Consider the following 17,660-nt stretch of genomic DNA (forward strand, 5'->3'; position numbering starts at 1 on the left):
TGAAGATTTTCTAGAAATATGTGTATGAGCAACCATAAAGTCATTCAAATGTCATACAACCTGGATTCAGAGGATGAATTTGAGGGCCTTATTTGAACAGATTAAAGGAAAGAAGAGAAATATTGCACCAGGTTGGAAATCAAAACATCTCTACTATTGGGCCAAAAGAGAAGGCTTTATAAGACTAGAAAAATATACATGGTAGTGACAGCTGGGTTTTTTTTCAGATGAACTTTTTGAGATGTAACACTGAAAGAAACTTTTTGAGTGTTCTTTGCACTGGAATCAGGATAGGGCGATGCAGGGAGGAGAGAAAGGACTAAGAGGGATAAACCACGTTGCTCAATAGTTACAGGACTTCTTATCCTGTGATTGAACATGTTCATAATTATTGTGAAGCTGAATTTTTTGCGAAAGGATCACTTGATTTTTTGCCCTGTCTGCTCCAAAGTAAAATCAGCAGGCTACTAAAGGATAAAACCTGGAATAAAGAAATTCTCAGTTCCTCAATTCTGAGTGCTTCTCCTTAATGTCTTCTTTAGAATTAAGCAAAAAATTAAGCTTTCTGCATCAGTACACAGTGTGAGTGAGCTCCTTATCTTTCTGATACAGCCTGCACAAAAGCCTATCTTTCACTTTTAAACAAATATAAAATCATAGAATCTTTTGAGTTGGAAGGAACACTTAAAGATCATATAGTCCAACTCTCCTGCAATGAACAGGGACACATACGCATGCTCAGAGCCCTGTCCTGACCTTGAGTATCTCCAAGGACAGGGCATCCATCACTTCTCTGGGCAATCTGTTCCAGTGACACACAATCCGTACTTTTTTCTTAAATCCTGTGTGAATCTCCCCTCTTTTAGTTTGAAAGGGTTTCCTCCTGTCCTCTCGCAACAGACCCTGCTAAAGAGTCTGTCCCTTCTTTCTTACAGCCCTCCTGTAGATACTGAAAGGCCACTTTTAGGTCTCCCCAGATCCTTCTCTTCTCCAGGCTGCACAGCCCCAGCTCTCTCAGCCTGTCCTCATAGTGGAGGTGTTCCATCCCTGGTATCATTTCTGTGGCCCTCCTCTGGAGACCTCCAAAAGGTACACATCTGTCCTGTACTGAGGACTTATCTGGATGCAGTACTACAAAATCTTGTCCTTGTCTGGTGTGTGTTCTTATGCTCCATTATGTCACTATTAGAAATTGAAAATACTTATTTATTTATTTGTTTAAACTTTTATATTGCTTAAACCAGAGTCAGTTCTATATTTCCAGAATTATGGATGCATTTTTATTCTTCCAGTTATTTGGTGGCCTTAGTCACCAAACTCCTACTAACCTTGAGCACCTTTAGAGAAACAACTGACAGAATTCTGTATTTGCAAGAAAAATTCTCTCTCTGGAGTTAATATAATATGTTAAGTCAGCTGTTTATGTCAGAAACAATGCATATCTTCAAATGAAATCAGGCTTCTTCAATGAAAAATATGTTAAGTAGAATTCCCAATGTTTTTTTGAATTCCAATAGAACCTTATTTGAAACTGTACTTAGCTTGCATCAGTAGGAACTTTTCTTTTAGTTTTCCCTGCACAAGATTGCCAAGGTCATTCATAGACAGAAGCATTATTGATGAGCATGCTAATGGAGCTTTAATGTTATATAAAAAGTCATGTAGAAAAGGGTATTGAACAGTTGGGTTAAACAAATGACAAGCCTGATGAAAATTGTGTATCATTAATGCTGAACTTCACAGTACTGAGTATAGTTGAGTTACTGGTCTAATGAATCCTTCTAGAAGCTTATAATTCATACATTTTAATTTAAGAGAAGGGTGAAACTTGGAGAGTAATGTTCACTGAGTAATACTTTCAACAACACTTTTTTCAGATATTGTGAAAGAAGGAAATGTTATAAATCTGACACAACTTTGTAAAAGAAGAGCGTTGTATTCTTTGTCCTCTACTAGCAAATATAAAGAAAAGAAGTTCATTTTCAAGTGTTCTGTAGTATGTAATCTTCTTCCTGATAATGGGAGCAAAGTTTCTGAATTGATATTGATGTATTCATCAACTATCTTCAAATGAATCTTGTCATGCCTGCACATTTCCAGAGTAATATGTGAGCTACTCTTTCATGATAATTTAGAGATAGGAAATGGAGAAATGTAAATATATACCTTGTCATGAATCCAGATAAAATATGGTATGCATGTGTTTGTTCATGTCCATGTTGCTTTTTTTCTATATATATACAAACACACATGTATTCTTAGGAGGAACACTTTTGTCTTTGCTGGTACATTGACAATTTGGTTATGCAAAACAAAATATTTAGGAAAAAATGTGGCGGCACATAAATGCATGTTCTTATAGCAGCCATCGTTAACATGCTTCTTTTGTAGGATTTATTGATCTACAAGCCAAGCCAATTCCATTAGTCTCTTAAAAGCTACTTAGAAGACTATATGGTTCTTTTTCTGCATCATTCCACATTTTACCACATTGAAAAATGATATCCTGTTGTATGTATTTTGTTTTTCAAGTACTTCCATTTCATTTGGCTTAGGGATTAGCATAACATGCAGTTAGTAGTTCCTACTTATCTAAAATCTGTCCAGTGTTAGTTTCTTGTGAAATTCAAGTTTTCAGTAAATGTTGTAGTTTCAATAGGAAATGAAATAGATATGATAAGCTATTACTGTTCTACTATGCCAGAATAATAATATTTTTTTTTTAGTAATTTCTTTGTGTGTGTGTGTGTGTGTGTGTGTGTGTGTGTGTGTGTGTTTGTGTGTGTGTGTGTGTGTGAGTGAACTTCTGTTTGGTTACTTCTTGATGCTGAAGTTTTTCTGTTGTTCAAAAGACAGTATTTATTGTTTTGATTTAGTTTTTATCTAGTGTAGAAATTTAGGATAGAATGATTATGTACTCTGGAAGGGTGATTTTTAATACCACAACAGGAATTATCAAACAGGAGTTAGATTATTTATTTAGTTTGAAGATGTTGTACAGATGCTGGTATGTTAATTCATACAGAGATTTTATTTTTATCTCTGTCAAAGTCTCTGACATTGTGTCTATCATGGTATCCCTAAAAATGATAAGGGAATAAGGTCTTACTGCAGAAAAATAAAAGTAACAGACATGTGACTCTGTGTTTGGACTTTGTCATTTTCATTGGTAGGGATACAATTTTCATTAGGACTATATATGGATTACATGTTTTATTTTAGGATAAGCTAAGAAATGAATAGTCTGAAATGCTATATCCTGCTATGCTTGAAGGCCTGTAAAGTTCATGGTAAAAAAAAAACCTGCACTAATATTATGTGCTAAAAATAAATGATAGGGCAACACTACATTGTCTTGCTGCTTAATAAAAGGTAAAAAAAAAGGAGGTAAGGTAAAGAAAGCAGTCAGTCAGAAGTCATGGATTTTCAATATCTTTTCTACATGGTGATAATGTACTTATATCACATGCAGTGAATAAAATGTGAAAAATTATTGTGGCCCAGTGGTTCTATCTTTACAAAATTTATATTGTTAAGCAATTTAAATCACAGTGACTTAAGGAAGTAAATTGGTTTTCTGGTCTCTTATTTCCATTGCATGGGAAGGAATGGAAGAAAGGAAGCTGAATTCTTTTCAGCAGCTCCCATTGACAGGGCATGAGGCAACAAGCATGGATTAAAAACCCAGAAATTCCATCCGAGTGCAAGAAAACACTTTTTTACTATGAGGATGGTCAAACACAGGCACAGTTTGCCTAGAGAGGTTGTGGAGTTTCCATCTATAGAGATATTCAAAAGCCAATTGAACCTACTCTACAACCTACTCTATTTCTATTCAAGCAGGGGTATGACCTAGATAGCTGAAGTGGTCTCTGTCAGTCTCAACTTAGTGTTTTTGTGATTTTCTAGATGTTAGGTTAAATCGTTAATGGATAACTTACCTGCTTTTTAACATCTCATGGATTCTATTTTAAGGAACATACACAACAAACATGGAGAGAAACAGTCATGTTCACAATGATGTTAATTCCTTTCCAAGCAAAACATTCTTCCTGCAAACTTTGGGAGAGGCCAAGACAGTAGTCTGGGCATGCATGATGCACCATTAAAAGAGTGCATCTGTTGGAATAACAGTAAAGCATCTGTTGGAAGCAGTAAAACACTAAAGTCACTATGTTTAATAGATAAACAAATTAAAAAAGAGCATACTTATTTAATACATAGCATACATGATTTAATTATAACATTGATATAAATGTCCTGTTGGTTTCAGCTGGAGAGAATCCCAGGGAATGCCCTGCCTTCACAGATTTTGTGTGTTCAAATGAGGATTGCATAGAATCTCAGCTTGTCTGTGACTATAAACCAGACTGTGAAGACCTATCAGATGAGGCTGACTGCAGTAAGTATCTCATTGTGTGTTAATGCTACCTCCAGTTAAAATTATAACTTTTAATTTCTAGCATAATTCAAGTGGATTCATGCGACTGTTCAGAAGATAATTACAAGCAAGTTGCCTACTCCTCCAGCACGGAAGGTCTGACATTTTCAGATCCTCCTAGACTTTTACTGCACAAGAAGTGTGGTTTAGGCACAAAAGTATAACCTGCTCATTACAAAGTTTATCTAGAAAAAAAAAAAAAAAAAGAACAGTTATATTTAAGAAATGAAATCAGTAGATTACAATTTAAATTAACACACAAACTAATTTATTGAGCTGAAAGCATTTTGAGCTGTCAATATTGAATAAAAAATACAAATAAACAAATTAATGTACAATAACAGATTCTGTTATAAAAAGCAATTATGTAAAAACAAGCCCGTCTTTCATTTTAATACTATATTTGCAATCTAATTTATGTTGCTCCCTTGCATTCATTGTTCTTTGTTCTTGATGTGACTGCAGAGATATGATAGCCTTTTCTTCCTTTACATTATTATAGAACAGTTGGAGAAAACCCGGTCTGCTTATATTTTTTGAATCCTTGTGAAGGCTGAGGCAAAATTTGCCTACAGGTATTCTTTGCTAACGCTATTTGAGACAGAAGGACACAACTCAATTTTGAAACTCTGGATCAATTTAACAGCATTTTCAATTTACCTTTGAAATTCAAAAGCAATAAATCTTTGCACCTTTTTTCTTGCTTCAGTTCTTTGTTTATTGACTGTCACTCTCCAAACTAGACATTTGGAGCAGGAAGCTTAAACAGTCCATGCAATTCAGTAATAAATCTAATTCTTAATCTTTAAGCTGCAGTACCAAATTCTACCATACTGCACATATGGTCGAAAGCAATCTTGATAGGCAGCGAAAGTAAATGCATCACATACATAGATTCATTTTTGATACTGTGTTGAAGTCCAAGCTGAAGTCCAGCAACATTGGGTGCTCCCTTGAAAATCAAAGGTGTTTGCTCTCATGTAGCTCCTAAATTCTTTGACTGGACAGGGTACAGAAACAATGATCCTTTATTCAATTGTGTAAATTGCACTGTTTTAGCCAGAGAGTAGATTTACAACCCTACATGAAGTTGTCACTGCAGGAGTTTAACTTGGAACTTCTCTTTTTGCAGTTGCTACTTCCTACAGTGCTTTGTGCTCCAGTGTTTTTCTGTGAACAATATTCATGTAAATGAAAAATTAGCTTTAAAAGGCCATAATTTTAAACCTTTAAAAAAAAAAAAAAAAAAAAAAATAGCAGGACAAAACATATTTCTTGTATATAGTATTCAATTCCAGTTATTATACAAAGTAAATACAGTACAAATACACAGTTAACTCAATCTTTCAACATTTTACAGACCCAACAGATACCCAGTTAAGGTTGAACTGCTGTCCAAAATAAACAGCATTCTAATGATACTCAGAAAACTATTGAGGAAATTGATTTATTCAGTAAATATATTTAGAGGATATAGTAGTTTCCTCAGAGAGAGATTTCCTCTGTTTTTTGGAGGTGCTGTAATAGCATCAGCTTCCTTTTTTTTCTAGATGTGGCCTCATCTTAAGTTCTGTGTGCTATTTTGGACACCTCAGTACAAAAAGCCCCAAGCTCCTGGCATTCAGGGTGTTGGGACGCCACTCTCAGACTTAGGGTTTGGTTATTTTGGGTGGTCCTGTGTAGGTCCTGTCCAGGAGTTGGACTTGATTATCCTTGTGGGTCCCTTCCAACTTGGGATATGGATACTATGATTCTATGATTCTTTGTCACAATAGAGGTGGCAGAATTTTAGGACGTATTTGATATTGAATCACAGTAAAGCAACGTAGTCTTTGCAATACCTCAGAAGGACCTCCAAGGCAATTAAAAAAAAAAAAAAGAGCAAGAGGAAAACAAACAGATATTCACTTTAAATAAATAGTTTGAAATATCCTTTTATAGTTTGAAATCAAGACAATAGTAGATGGAAAATATGTGGTCTCAAAAAACTGTTTTTACTCTTAGGTCTTGCTGTTGCTGAGGAACAGAGATACTGTAATCTGGCATACAGAATACTTAGATAAGCTTCAGGTGTAATATTGCTTTGTCTGATATATCTTAGTTCTTACAGATGAGGTCTGACATTTGTATAAACACACCTTTCCCTAAGCATATATCCTACAGAATGGAGTAAGCATCATTAGTGGACAGTAGATAAATGTTTTATTTTTTTTAATCTTCAGTCCCTCAGAAAATGGTACAGCATTTTTTTTTTTTTTAGCCATTAGCTACCTGATATCTGCTTTGAAAACATTGTCCACAGTATATTTATGATTATGAAGTTGATCCACTTAAGCAGAATGTACAAGGGCTTCTCTGAAAGAAATGTCTCCTATTTTATTACGTTGACCCACAGTGTCAGAGGTGGATGTTGTTAAACTTCCCACCAATATCCTGTTATATGTTGTTGCCAAGTGACAGATGGCAGCAGAGAGGCAGTCTGACAGAATGGAGTCTGACATGGAAGTGTGTATGAAGCGAAGATGTGGAATTGAATTCTACCCAGTAACATTCATTGATGCTTGCTTGAACGTTTATGAAGACCAAACAGTGGATGTGAGCTCAGTAAGGAGCAGTCAGTGGTGCATTTCAGCAGTAGCAACAGTGGCAGTGGTCACCTCTCTTGTGCAGATTTTTGCAAGGGCAGCATATAGACTCTCATTGATGGCTGGTGGAAATGCATAGCCATATAGGTGGTTACTATGCTGAAAAACAGTGTTTTGTAGATGAGAATTTGCTCTATCCAGTAGCATTACTGTGCTCATTGTACCTGTTGTAGTTTCTATAAAAATAAATAGAAGGCATAACTTTTGGAGTAACACTCCAGTTTAGAAATAGAAACTTCATTTTTAAAGAAAAAGACAACAAAAGCTGCTTAATTGCACACATACACAAGGAAGGGAAAAAAAGTGCAGAATAGCCACAAAGATCTGCATGCTCAAACCTGCTACCACACAAGTGGTTATGGATACATTTATCTACAGTTTTCTCCTTTTCATAGAGCTCAAGGTCCAAACTCATTTCACAATCTACTATAGTTTTATACCAGTATAACTCCAAATAAGCCAATGGGCCACAATCTACTCAAGAGCAATTCCTCTATGCAGGATTCACAACAGAATCTGAGTAGAATGAATTGTATCCATGTAGCCTAATAGAGTCTTAAAAAACAAAACAAAACAAACAAACAAAAACCCATAAACTCACAAAAATTACTTTCTCTATGTCTTGTTCCATTCAGTCAGGCAATCTAGCAAAATTTTCATTCTCTTTCGATAACCCTTTGGAAGTACTGAGGTGAAAAAAGCACACATGAAAGCAGTTTCAATTTTCATGAACTGCATTCAATTATACACCTGGGTTTGATTAATAGCAAAACTCAGCATTGATGAACCAACTAGAGAAGTGATTGGATTATTGAAATGAAAGCAATTTTTCAGATAAATGGAACAATCATCTGATGGCTTCTAAATAGGTTCTGTTTACCCCTAAAATAAAAAATATATATCAGGAGACTCCATCAACGCTGTAAATATTGTTCATAAATATTTATTAATAACGGCATTCAGAATGTACTGTTAAAGATATCAGGGTAAAATTCCTGGAGTCAGGCAATCTACTGTGAATAGTATAAATTCTAAATACATTTGTACTTTGATCTTGTTAGAACTATATGAGAAAATTGTACTTGCTGTTGAGATTAATGGGTTCTCTCCTTTGCCCTAACTGCATGAAAGGCTATTTAGTGGTAAAGCTATGCTTTACTGAGTTTCCATTAAGTTTGTAATGCAGTGTCAATGTTGTTGCTCAGTGTATTTGTGTATTCCTTTCACAATTCCCAAAGGCCAATCTGCAAGCAGCTCTAACAGAATGATTGGGGTTGGAAAGCACTTCTGCAGATCTAGTCCAACATCCTGCTCAAAATAGCATACACTGGAGGAATTCATCCAGGGCTGTGAAAGTGATATTTAGAATAGGTTAAGACATATTTTAGAAATTATGTCTTCAGAAGGGGAGCAATTTGAGCGAGTGCTTGAAGTCCAACAGTAAAATATTAAAAATTAAGGAGTATGGTTTTTGGTCTTTAAACAAAATTTCCTGTTTTTTAACTTGTTCTTATTACACCTTGTCCTGACATGGGGCACCACTGAGAAGAGTCTGGCTTTGTTTTCTTTACAATCTCACAGCAAGTTTTTATAAACACTGACACCTACTGTGCTGCTCTACTTTGGGCTGAAAGTCCCAGCGCTCTCAGCCTTTCTTCATGACAGATGCTTAGTAAGAGTACAGTACACTACAGAACACTACAGATCCTTCTCCTAGCATCCAGTAAGATAAAGGTTTGATCAAAATTATTCTTTTTTTCATCCTAGACATTTTTTTACTGAAAAGAGAGACCAAAGTGAGCATGTGTGCACATCTTGGTCAGACAAAACAGATTTATGATAGTGTTAAGTTATGTTTGCAAAGAAAAATGGCAACATTTTTTTCTTGTAGCATCAAAGCAGGAAATAGGAAAAAAGCCTATCAGATGACTAAAAATTAAACTTTTTATATGTAATTTTTTTCTATCTACATCTGTTATATCTAGACAGTACATAATCTATATCTATATCTATACAGTACATAAATAATTGTATTTTAATGTTGTAGTATAGTGCTACATCAAGAAATACACTCTAAGTCTTTAAATCTATTTGGAGTTCTAAAATAGTTACAGTCAGACCTGCCTCTGAAATGCACGACTGGTTATGATGACTATTAATTTGGAACCTTTCCCCAGAGACTTTTACAGGCAAAATGTGCTTTCAGTTTGCAGTCAGGTAGCTGACCCTGCTCAAATTCTAACCTGAAAAAATGAAAAATTTGCTCTTGGAAAATTCAGCTCTTGGGTATGGTAATCAAAGAACAACAGTAACTAAGGAAAAGATTTTTAGAAGCAAAAGTAGAATTTCTGTTGGTGTTTGAATATTCTCTTTCAGAGCATTTGTACAATTTCGTCGACTAATTGCTCTTCAAAAGTCACTTAAAAAATAAGTGACAGATCTAGAAACAGGAAGTTTAGCAGTGATCTTTTCAATTCAGTCCAGTGTCCTAATGGCTAGAGCTTCTGTCTCATCATAAAGCTGCCTTCACACTTAACGGTAACAAGAATGATACAACGTATGTTCATGAAAACCACCACTGGGCTAGAGTTCAGTTTTACTTCAGATTTTGCTGCACACCATTCTGTTTATTCATCTTGAATAATAGCTAAAATTGGAGAAGTTATCAATTTGTCCACTAGATTTCCCTGGGCATATGTCTTCAACAACTGCTTCTACTTGCCCAGGAAGAAATGGATGGTGAGTTTTGTGTTTTGTTGTTGTTCTTGTTGTTTGTTTTGGTTGGTTGGTTGGTTCTCATCATTAACATATTATTTATGTCTGCTTATGAGAAAACAGGGAATCATGACATTAGCAAAATAGAATCCTGTCCATTACCATGTTCAGTATGTCCATTACATTCTTGTAGAACTGAGATGATAATTTACAGCTTTCTATATTTTCAGGTTATTACACAAGCATTCCTGGAAGTTGTAACTTTGAAACACAAGAGCAAGAATGGACAACTGTATGTGGATTAACACAGGACCCTGGGGATGACTTTGACTGGAATGTTAGCAGTGGCAGTGTCACTGGAAAAATGAGTCCTGATACAGACCATACACCAGGTATTCATCTGGGATACAGCAGAACTCTTTTAAAACTATACAACATACTTCTACAAAACCACTATATTTTTACAAGTCGGCAATGAAAAATTTTATTAAGAGTTTGAGAACTTTTGAAAGATACAAATATTTTAATACAAAAAAAAAAAAAAAAAAGAGGATATTTGTCAGTAATAATAAGTTATTATATTATTGATATTAATATTGTCAATGTTTCAAATAATCTGCTTCTCCTAGAGTATTGTACAGTGATGATAATTAATGAACTCTAGGAAAACATGCAGTTATTCACTGATCCTTAAAAAGCAGCTGAGGAGATGCTGCAGATGCATGTAAAATGCTTAAGATTCATAAGTAGGGTCTTAACTTTTCTCCTTGATTTTGGCTTGAGAGAAATTTAATATCTTCCATAAATATCCCAATCTTTTTTTTCAGAATTGCTTCGTTGTATTGTAGAAATTTTAATGGTAGGAATCCTATTGTAGTTCTTCTTATGAGCAAAGAATTTTTTATATTCAATGTAGAAGTGTCACAATCTCTGCAGTTTTTCTTTTGAACTGTTAATCAGTATGAGGTCCATGTTTTAAGTTTTTTTGGTGTTTCACATTCCAAACTAAACAAAGACATCAGCAGGTGGCTGCAGCCATTCCTGTCCTACACAGTAATCTTCCATTTTCATTTACCAGATCCTACACCTGCTGCAGGAGCTGCTAGCCAGTTCATGAGGAAAATGCTTAACTGCCACCAATCACAGTTGGTCACTTTAGAAGAAGCAGATATCTATGCTAGTCTGTGTTGCCATTGACTGTAAATGTGGAAGTTTATTCCTCTTGAAAAGGGATGGAACAGATAGAGATAGAAACTAATGCACCTATTCCAGACAAGCTGTTCCTTGCAAATCAGCAGTCTGATTTGCTTTCTTGCTCTTCCTTTGATGGAGTGTAATGATAAAAGAAACACTAGCTCTCAGCTCTTCAATAAGATATAGTATATTTTTCCATTTCAGTTTCTTAAATTCAATTGATTTATCTTTTTGTCTTTGAAATTACCTAGCAATCATAAGAGAAATAAAGTTAATAAAAAGAGGAGATAAAGGAAAATGGAATTTCAGCAAATGTTTTCACAAAATTGCCTGTTTTTGTAATTTACTTGTATATGAAGTGAGCAAGAAATTTACACATTGGCTATAATGAAAAGGAATTGCTTGTCAGAATTGCCAGCAGACTAGATACTGAGTCCCTGTTATGTACAGAAATATCTGTCAATCCATTCAGAATGTTAATTTCTGAAAATTTTACATCAGTTTAACAGAACAACCAACTTACTATGTTAGTACAGTCTCTAGGAGAAGATAAACCCTGTGATTTAAATACGAAACCATTTAGTGATAAATAACAGCTATGTTTCAACTGTGTAACATTATGCAATCTGGCCACGGTGCAGCTTATTCAGGTCTCACTTTTAAAAACTCTCATTTCCATAAATTTCCATATTGTAATTTTTTCTCTTGTACAAAAACAAGGCACTTTCAACCTTCTATCACAGTATCCATGAGGTATTTAAACACTCAAAGGATGTAGCTGTTCAAGTGCAGAACATCTCAACCTCACAGACTTCAACACCTGGAAAATCAGATTTATTTAACTTTCATTGCTTATTATGTATATAATTTTGCCATATATCATATATTATTTATCAAGGAGACAGACACCCTGTTATCACAGTTTATTCCTTAGTATGTAAATATTTGGAATTATTCTATTTATGAATAATATGGTATATCCATGTAATTACAGTTTTTCAAATATTTTTTTCTCAACTGAGAAAATTTGTTTTCTGAAAAAGTTTGAAGCTTGACATGGCACCTAGATAAACCCATCTGAAAATCATTTCAAAAATGATTGCTTCAAAGGCAACAATATACATAGATTATTTCTTTGATAGACACTACTATCCAAATTCTGGGTTTCATTTGACTGGTATCCAAAATGAATATTTCTCTCTCTGAGGCCTGTAAGCTTTTGTAAGTAGACTTAATAGTTCTGTGTACCAGCACATTCCAGTATTTCATACATTTATGTAATTGAGGAACAGAAAAAATTGGCTGACTTTTTGAATACTATTAAAGAAGAGCTGGGACAGTAATGTTTGGAGTTTATAAACAGGATCTCCTCCTTACTGACTTTTTCAGCATCTGTGAGTGAGTGTCAGTGTTTGCAACATGATTTAAATTTATTACTCTGATATGAATCAAGTATCTAAGCAAGGATGAAACAGCAAAGTGAAGTCTGCCGAATGTTAAATTAATACTGAATGTAATAAACAGAAATAGGCAAAGATTTAACATCTCTTTATAACCAAGGCTGAGTATACATGCGTGTGGTAAAAGATAACAGCACCTGAGGTGGTAAAAATGATTATCCTCTAAAGCATAAAGTAGCACTGAAAAACTGTAAGTGTTTTTAATCTTTTTTTTTACTAAGGTAGAGGACAGCACTTCTTGTATGTAAACTCAACTGCGCAGGAGGAAGGAAGTAGAGCAAGGGTAATCACTACCAAATTCTTCCCAGCCAGCCTTGGGGTCTGCAGAGTTCGATTCTGGTTCTGGATGTTTGCTTCTAGGCAAACAGGAGTCTTAAAGGTAAGAGAAAAATCATTTCCACTAAATCATGCCATAGTAATACTTCATTAGTAGTGTTTGAATTTCAGAGTCTGAAGAGATCTAAATCTCAGAGGCTCTTAGCTGTACTTCACCTCAACTTCACTTTCATCACACCCATATACGAAAAAATTCTGTCAACTTTAACAATAATGATTTTGTTCTAGTCTTAATTTCACCTGAAGTCCTTTTACTACAGATACAGGAATTAACATTGCCTATTTCACTATCAAAAACTATCTAACCCTTCTTTCCTGTGTGCTCTGTGTACTCTTCCTACTCTAGGGAACCTACTTTAGCAGGTGGCTGGACTAGATGGTCTCTAAACGTCCCTTCCAACCCCTACTATTTTGTGAATCTCTGATTCTGTGATATTTCATCATATTTTTTTTTAGCAGTTTTTATACAACAGGCTTGTAAATTTATTATTTGAACACAGCTTTTAAAATACTACATCATGCCTTCAAACCCATTATTCTTCTCAGTTTACATTATTTATCCCTCCACATATTCAAACTTTGATTAGCTTTGATTTCAGAAGAGATCCATGAAGAATTTTCTTAATCCAGAACACAAGTTTTCCTATCAGCAGCATTGATTTTTATGTAGAAATACATTAAAATATCAAGAATAAAAAGGAACTGCAATCAGTTAAATAATAAAAAAGTCCAAAAGATTAAACAAAAAAAAAAACAAACAAAAACACACACACACAAAAACAAAACAAAAACAAAAACAAAAAAAAAACAGGGGAGAGGATAGAAGGGGGAAAAAAGAAAGGCAAAAAAGCAAGAGCTCAGTGAAGATTTTTGCTCAGGCAGTGGAGGTGAAAGAAGTCAAATTGTAATAGGAAATCTGAATAATGTGTTAGAATATAATAATGTCACTACTACAGCAGATATTACAGGCATTATCTGATATACAGCTTTCTGCAACATTCTTGTCAGATCTATATTAAAAGAAAAGACTGCAGAGAGAGAATATATGCAGAGATGAATGTTTAAAATGACTAAATCTGTAAAAAGAAAGATAAGAAATGAAGGATGTCTCAATGTAAGTAGATGTAATAGAGCTTCTCAAAATATAAAGCAAGAAAAAATGTTATGGAAATAATTCTATTTTAACACAACAAAGGGAACATTCATTGAGATTAGAGAGAGAATTAAAAGTACTTTCTCTTCTTTATTCAAAATACACATTTCAGTGACAGATTTCTATTACCATAAACTTTGTAATTTTTTACAGGGAAGCAAAAGCATAGGGTATTATTGTTATTAACTTTAAAAATGTTACAATATTCACAAGAACTCCTCTTGCAATAAGATAGAATGAATGTTATTTTAAAAAGATCTGAGTACTAATGCTTTGGGACATCAATCAACTATTAGCCAACAAGAGAAGAAAATTATTTCATAATGATTCAGTACAAAGCATAAGATTTTCTTAGAAGTAATTGGCAACAGCTTTTGAGAGTTGATTTATTCAGCATTAAACACGGGACTAGTCTGATATATTAATTAATATACTCTGAGAAGGAAATAATTCTAAATATATACAATTTTTATTATGTAAATTCTGCAAATTAGTTTTAAAAAAATACATTTCTCTTCACATTTGGTAACTGTTTAGTTGTTTCTAATGAAACAGTAGAGACATTGCAGCATGAAATCAAGATTATTTTAAAATCTACTGCATTCTAGTGGCGATCCTATTGCTCATCTATCAGAGAGACAGAAAGCATTCTGCTTCCATTAAACTGCAGCATGCTTTTTCTTTTAGTTTATTCCAGGAGTTTGTCATACAATTGAGAATTAAAGCCAATGTTAATTCCCGAAGTGATAGTATACTTCTAATATATCAGTCTTCTGCCTTGATATTTGTTGATACTAAAGGAAATGAGGTGCAATAAACTTTCTTGTAGGATGGCTCAATTTTACTAAAAATGGCTATATTTTCATTACTTCAAGCTCATGTTTAAGGCAAGATAGAGAAGAGAGGCACACTTTTTCAGGTGTTTCTCCAGTATAACAATAAATGGTGATTCTATTTTGCTAATCTGATCATGGGCTTTAGAGAAACAATTTCATTGTTCCTGTATTTCCTGTAGGTCCAAGTAAGGTGTGCAGTGATGACTGCCAAGGAACAAAAAGAGTTAGAAGACGTGGTATTAATGATATGGAGTAAAAAACTTAGCATCTTTATTCGCTGGAGTCAGTGGTACATTTTTTCAACTGACACATCTCTGTTGCCTACTATATGTTGTCTTTCCCAAGATTCTCCTGCTTCCTAGGCTGGTGATTTAAGAAAGCATGGTAGGAACGTGGGGCGAACACACTCTTCAGAGTTACTTTGACTTCTTGGTTTTTAGCCAATTAATTAACCTTCCAGATGGAACATAGTACCTTCCTGTATAACAACTGCTAGAGTCAGGGAAGATCAGGAAGATTCTTGAAGAGTCAGGGTATGAGCCAGCCACATGAGTTCTACAGCTGATGACTAAGTAGAAAACTACAGGTTTTATTTTGTGATCTTCAAAAGTGCATGTACTTTCCTCATCCTCAAAATGAAAAATAAGCTGAAAAAAAAGATTAATTAAGGAGTCTCTAACGCAGAGAACATGCTGTGGAGAATTAAAACTGAGTCATGATTTTAAGGCAGGGGAATGGGATTTGTGAAAGAATGCCATTCATATACAGACTAAAAATGAACCAGCTGGCAGAGGCACCTTGGAGAAAGACCAAGTAGCAACTATAATAGCTTCTCTCATGCATTTGCCTCTTGAAGATTATCATGCTAAATTCTTCTTAGAATCTCCATGAAGTGTGTACTGGGATATTTTCAGTCTTCAGCTTTTAATTCTACAGTAAATGAAGTGATAGCTCTGTTTTTGCTGATTCCTGTTCTTTGCAATTTAGACTGTGTGTGAACTCCAGAAAGTGTGTCGGTACAAACTGACTAGTTAGTGCAATATGTGCTTGTTACACTGAAATTAAAATGATAGTATTTAGCTTACAATTAGATTGAGCATACTCTCCACAGCCTGGTAGATAGTTATTCAACAGGATTTTCACTGAAGGTGCAGAATTAGTTTTACTGTTATTGTTTTGTTGAGTGGGATTCATTTTATTAGCTTTTTCCTCTTTGAAGCCTTAAATTGTTTCCACTACCGGCTAGCTTGTGTGCAATTCTCATGTTGCTGGAAAGTTGTTGGAAAGTCTCTGAAGGCACTAAGCATTACAGCACTCTAACTTTCGAGGGCATTAGAGAGCTTTTCTACCATTCATGTGTTGCGTATGTTTACAGATGTACTAACCCAGCACTGCTGAGCAGAAACTGAGGATTATTCTCGTTTCGTTCTATGTCAGCCTTACTCAGCAACTATACTGTGTGTATCCTTCTGAAAAGCAAAAGTCTTCTGTACACTAAATAAACTCAAAAAATGCTTCAAACTTCAGAGACAAAAGTAACCTTGGTGAAGGATACACCATGACATCTTTTACTTTCTGTGGGCATAATCTCTGAGAGATCTATATCCCAAGCTAAAGAAACTGACACCATTTTTCTGAACTCTGTTGTAATCTCATCTGATTTACCATATATTTTAAATTACATATTTTTTCAGAAATTTCAGCTGCAATATTTAGGAGGCATACAAAAAGATAGCCACTTTCTTGATTAAGTAGTGGATAAAGACTTGAGGTAGTGAACTAAATGCATTCAGGAGCACTGCAGCAGAAAGGGGGAATTAAGTATTTCCCCAAGAGTAGACATGAAAGGTAGAATAGAGGTGGGAGTTCATCTGAGATTTCCTCTGTACCGGTTCAGAGATATATACTAAAATCTATCAGTTTCCACATATTCTTACTATGACAAACAATATAACAGGTTTAAACTTAAGCGAAATCTAATGGAGACATAATCACGAAAATTAACATGACATATTAACTAATCTATAATAATTATCTATTTGCATGCCCTTTCTATATGGCAAATCTAATATATATCTCAAAGAAAGGAAATTAACCTTGCATCCATGCAGGCAGGCAGAAGCAGATGTCATCAAAATCTATTTTCTAGACCTGCTTTGACATGCTGCCCCCCAGGCCCACTGCCATTTATAGCAGATTTCAGGATGAGATTATTTCTCATACTCAGCGTAAATTTCTAGGCTTGTGTGTACATAGCAGTCTGTATTCCATTTGAGGTCAGTCTCCATGTAGACATGATGTATGTACTCTGTACATACAAAGAACTGCTCAAGCAGGCAGCATGCTTTGAAAAACCTCTCCTACCAACTTGATGATAAAGCACACAAAGAAATACCTGATTTTAAACTGTGAGACAGCCTTCAAATGAAGAGATTCTAGTATTGTCTTCAAAAGTTTTTGGTTCTTCCCACAACAGTTATTTGTTCATCTGTGAATGTACCAAATGCAGTATTATCATCTCAGTATTAGCCTTCAAAAAATAAACAGTGTCACTCCATGACACAGTAATAGCTAAAACCACACTAATAGTGTTGTGTGTTGTAAAGATTTAGAGTGATGAGACTGTAATATTTCATGATTGGTGAAACAGTGAATGGTCCCTGTGATATACTGACAGATGGTGTAACATAGTCCTGACTTTGCCTGCAGTTAGTCTAATTGGGAGATTCAGCTTATTAAGGGCTTATAACCTGATATTGTGAATGCAAATAGTTTATTTTCATTTTTTTAATGCCTTAATTCAGCTATTTTTTCTCAAAACTTCTCAGTGTTGCTCAGCATGCTTTTTAGCTTTTTGGAAGACTGTTGCTGGATAGTGCT

General features: G+C 34.7%; 1 protein-coding gene across 1 annotated transcript in view; it reads left to right on the plus strand.

Annotated features, from left to right (window-relative positions):
• Positions 1-17,660, plus strand: part of MALRD1 (MAM and LDL receptor class A domain containing 1) — a 215,277-nt gene that overhangs the window by 132,783 nt on the left and 64,834 nt on the right. The window contains exons 29-31 of the mRNA XM_031614457.2: positions 4,274-4,402; positions 10,032-10,193; positions 12,677-12,834. Of these exons, the coding sequence (XP_031470317.2) occupies positions 4,274-4,402; positions 10,032-10,193; positions 12,677-12,834 (449 nt within the window). The remainder of the gene's footprint in view (positions 1-4,273; positions 4,403-10,031; positions 10,194-12,676; positions 12,835-17,660) is intronic.

Source organism: Phasianus colchicus, chromosome 6 (genome assembly GCF_987193195.1).
Source record: "Phasianus colchicus chromosome 6, bPhaCol1.hap1.1, whole genome shotgun sequence".
NCBI lineage: Eukaryota > Metazoa > Chordata > Aves > Galliformes > Phasianidae > Phasianus > Phasianus colchicus.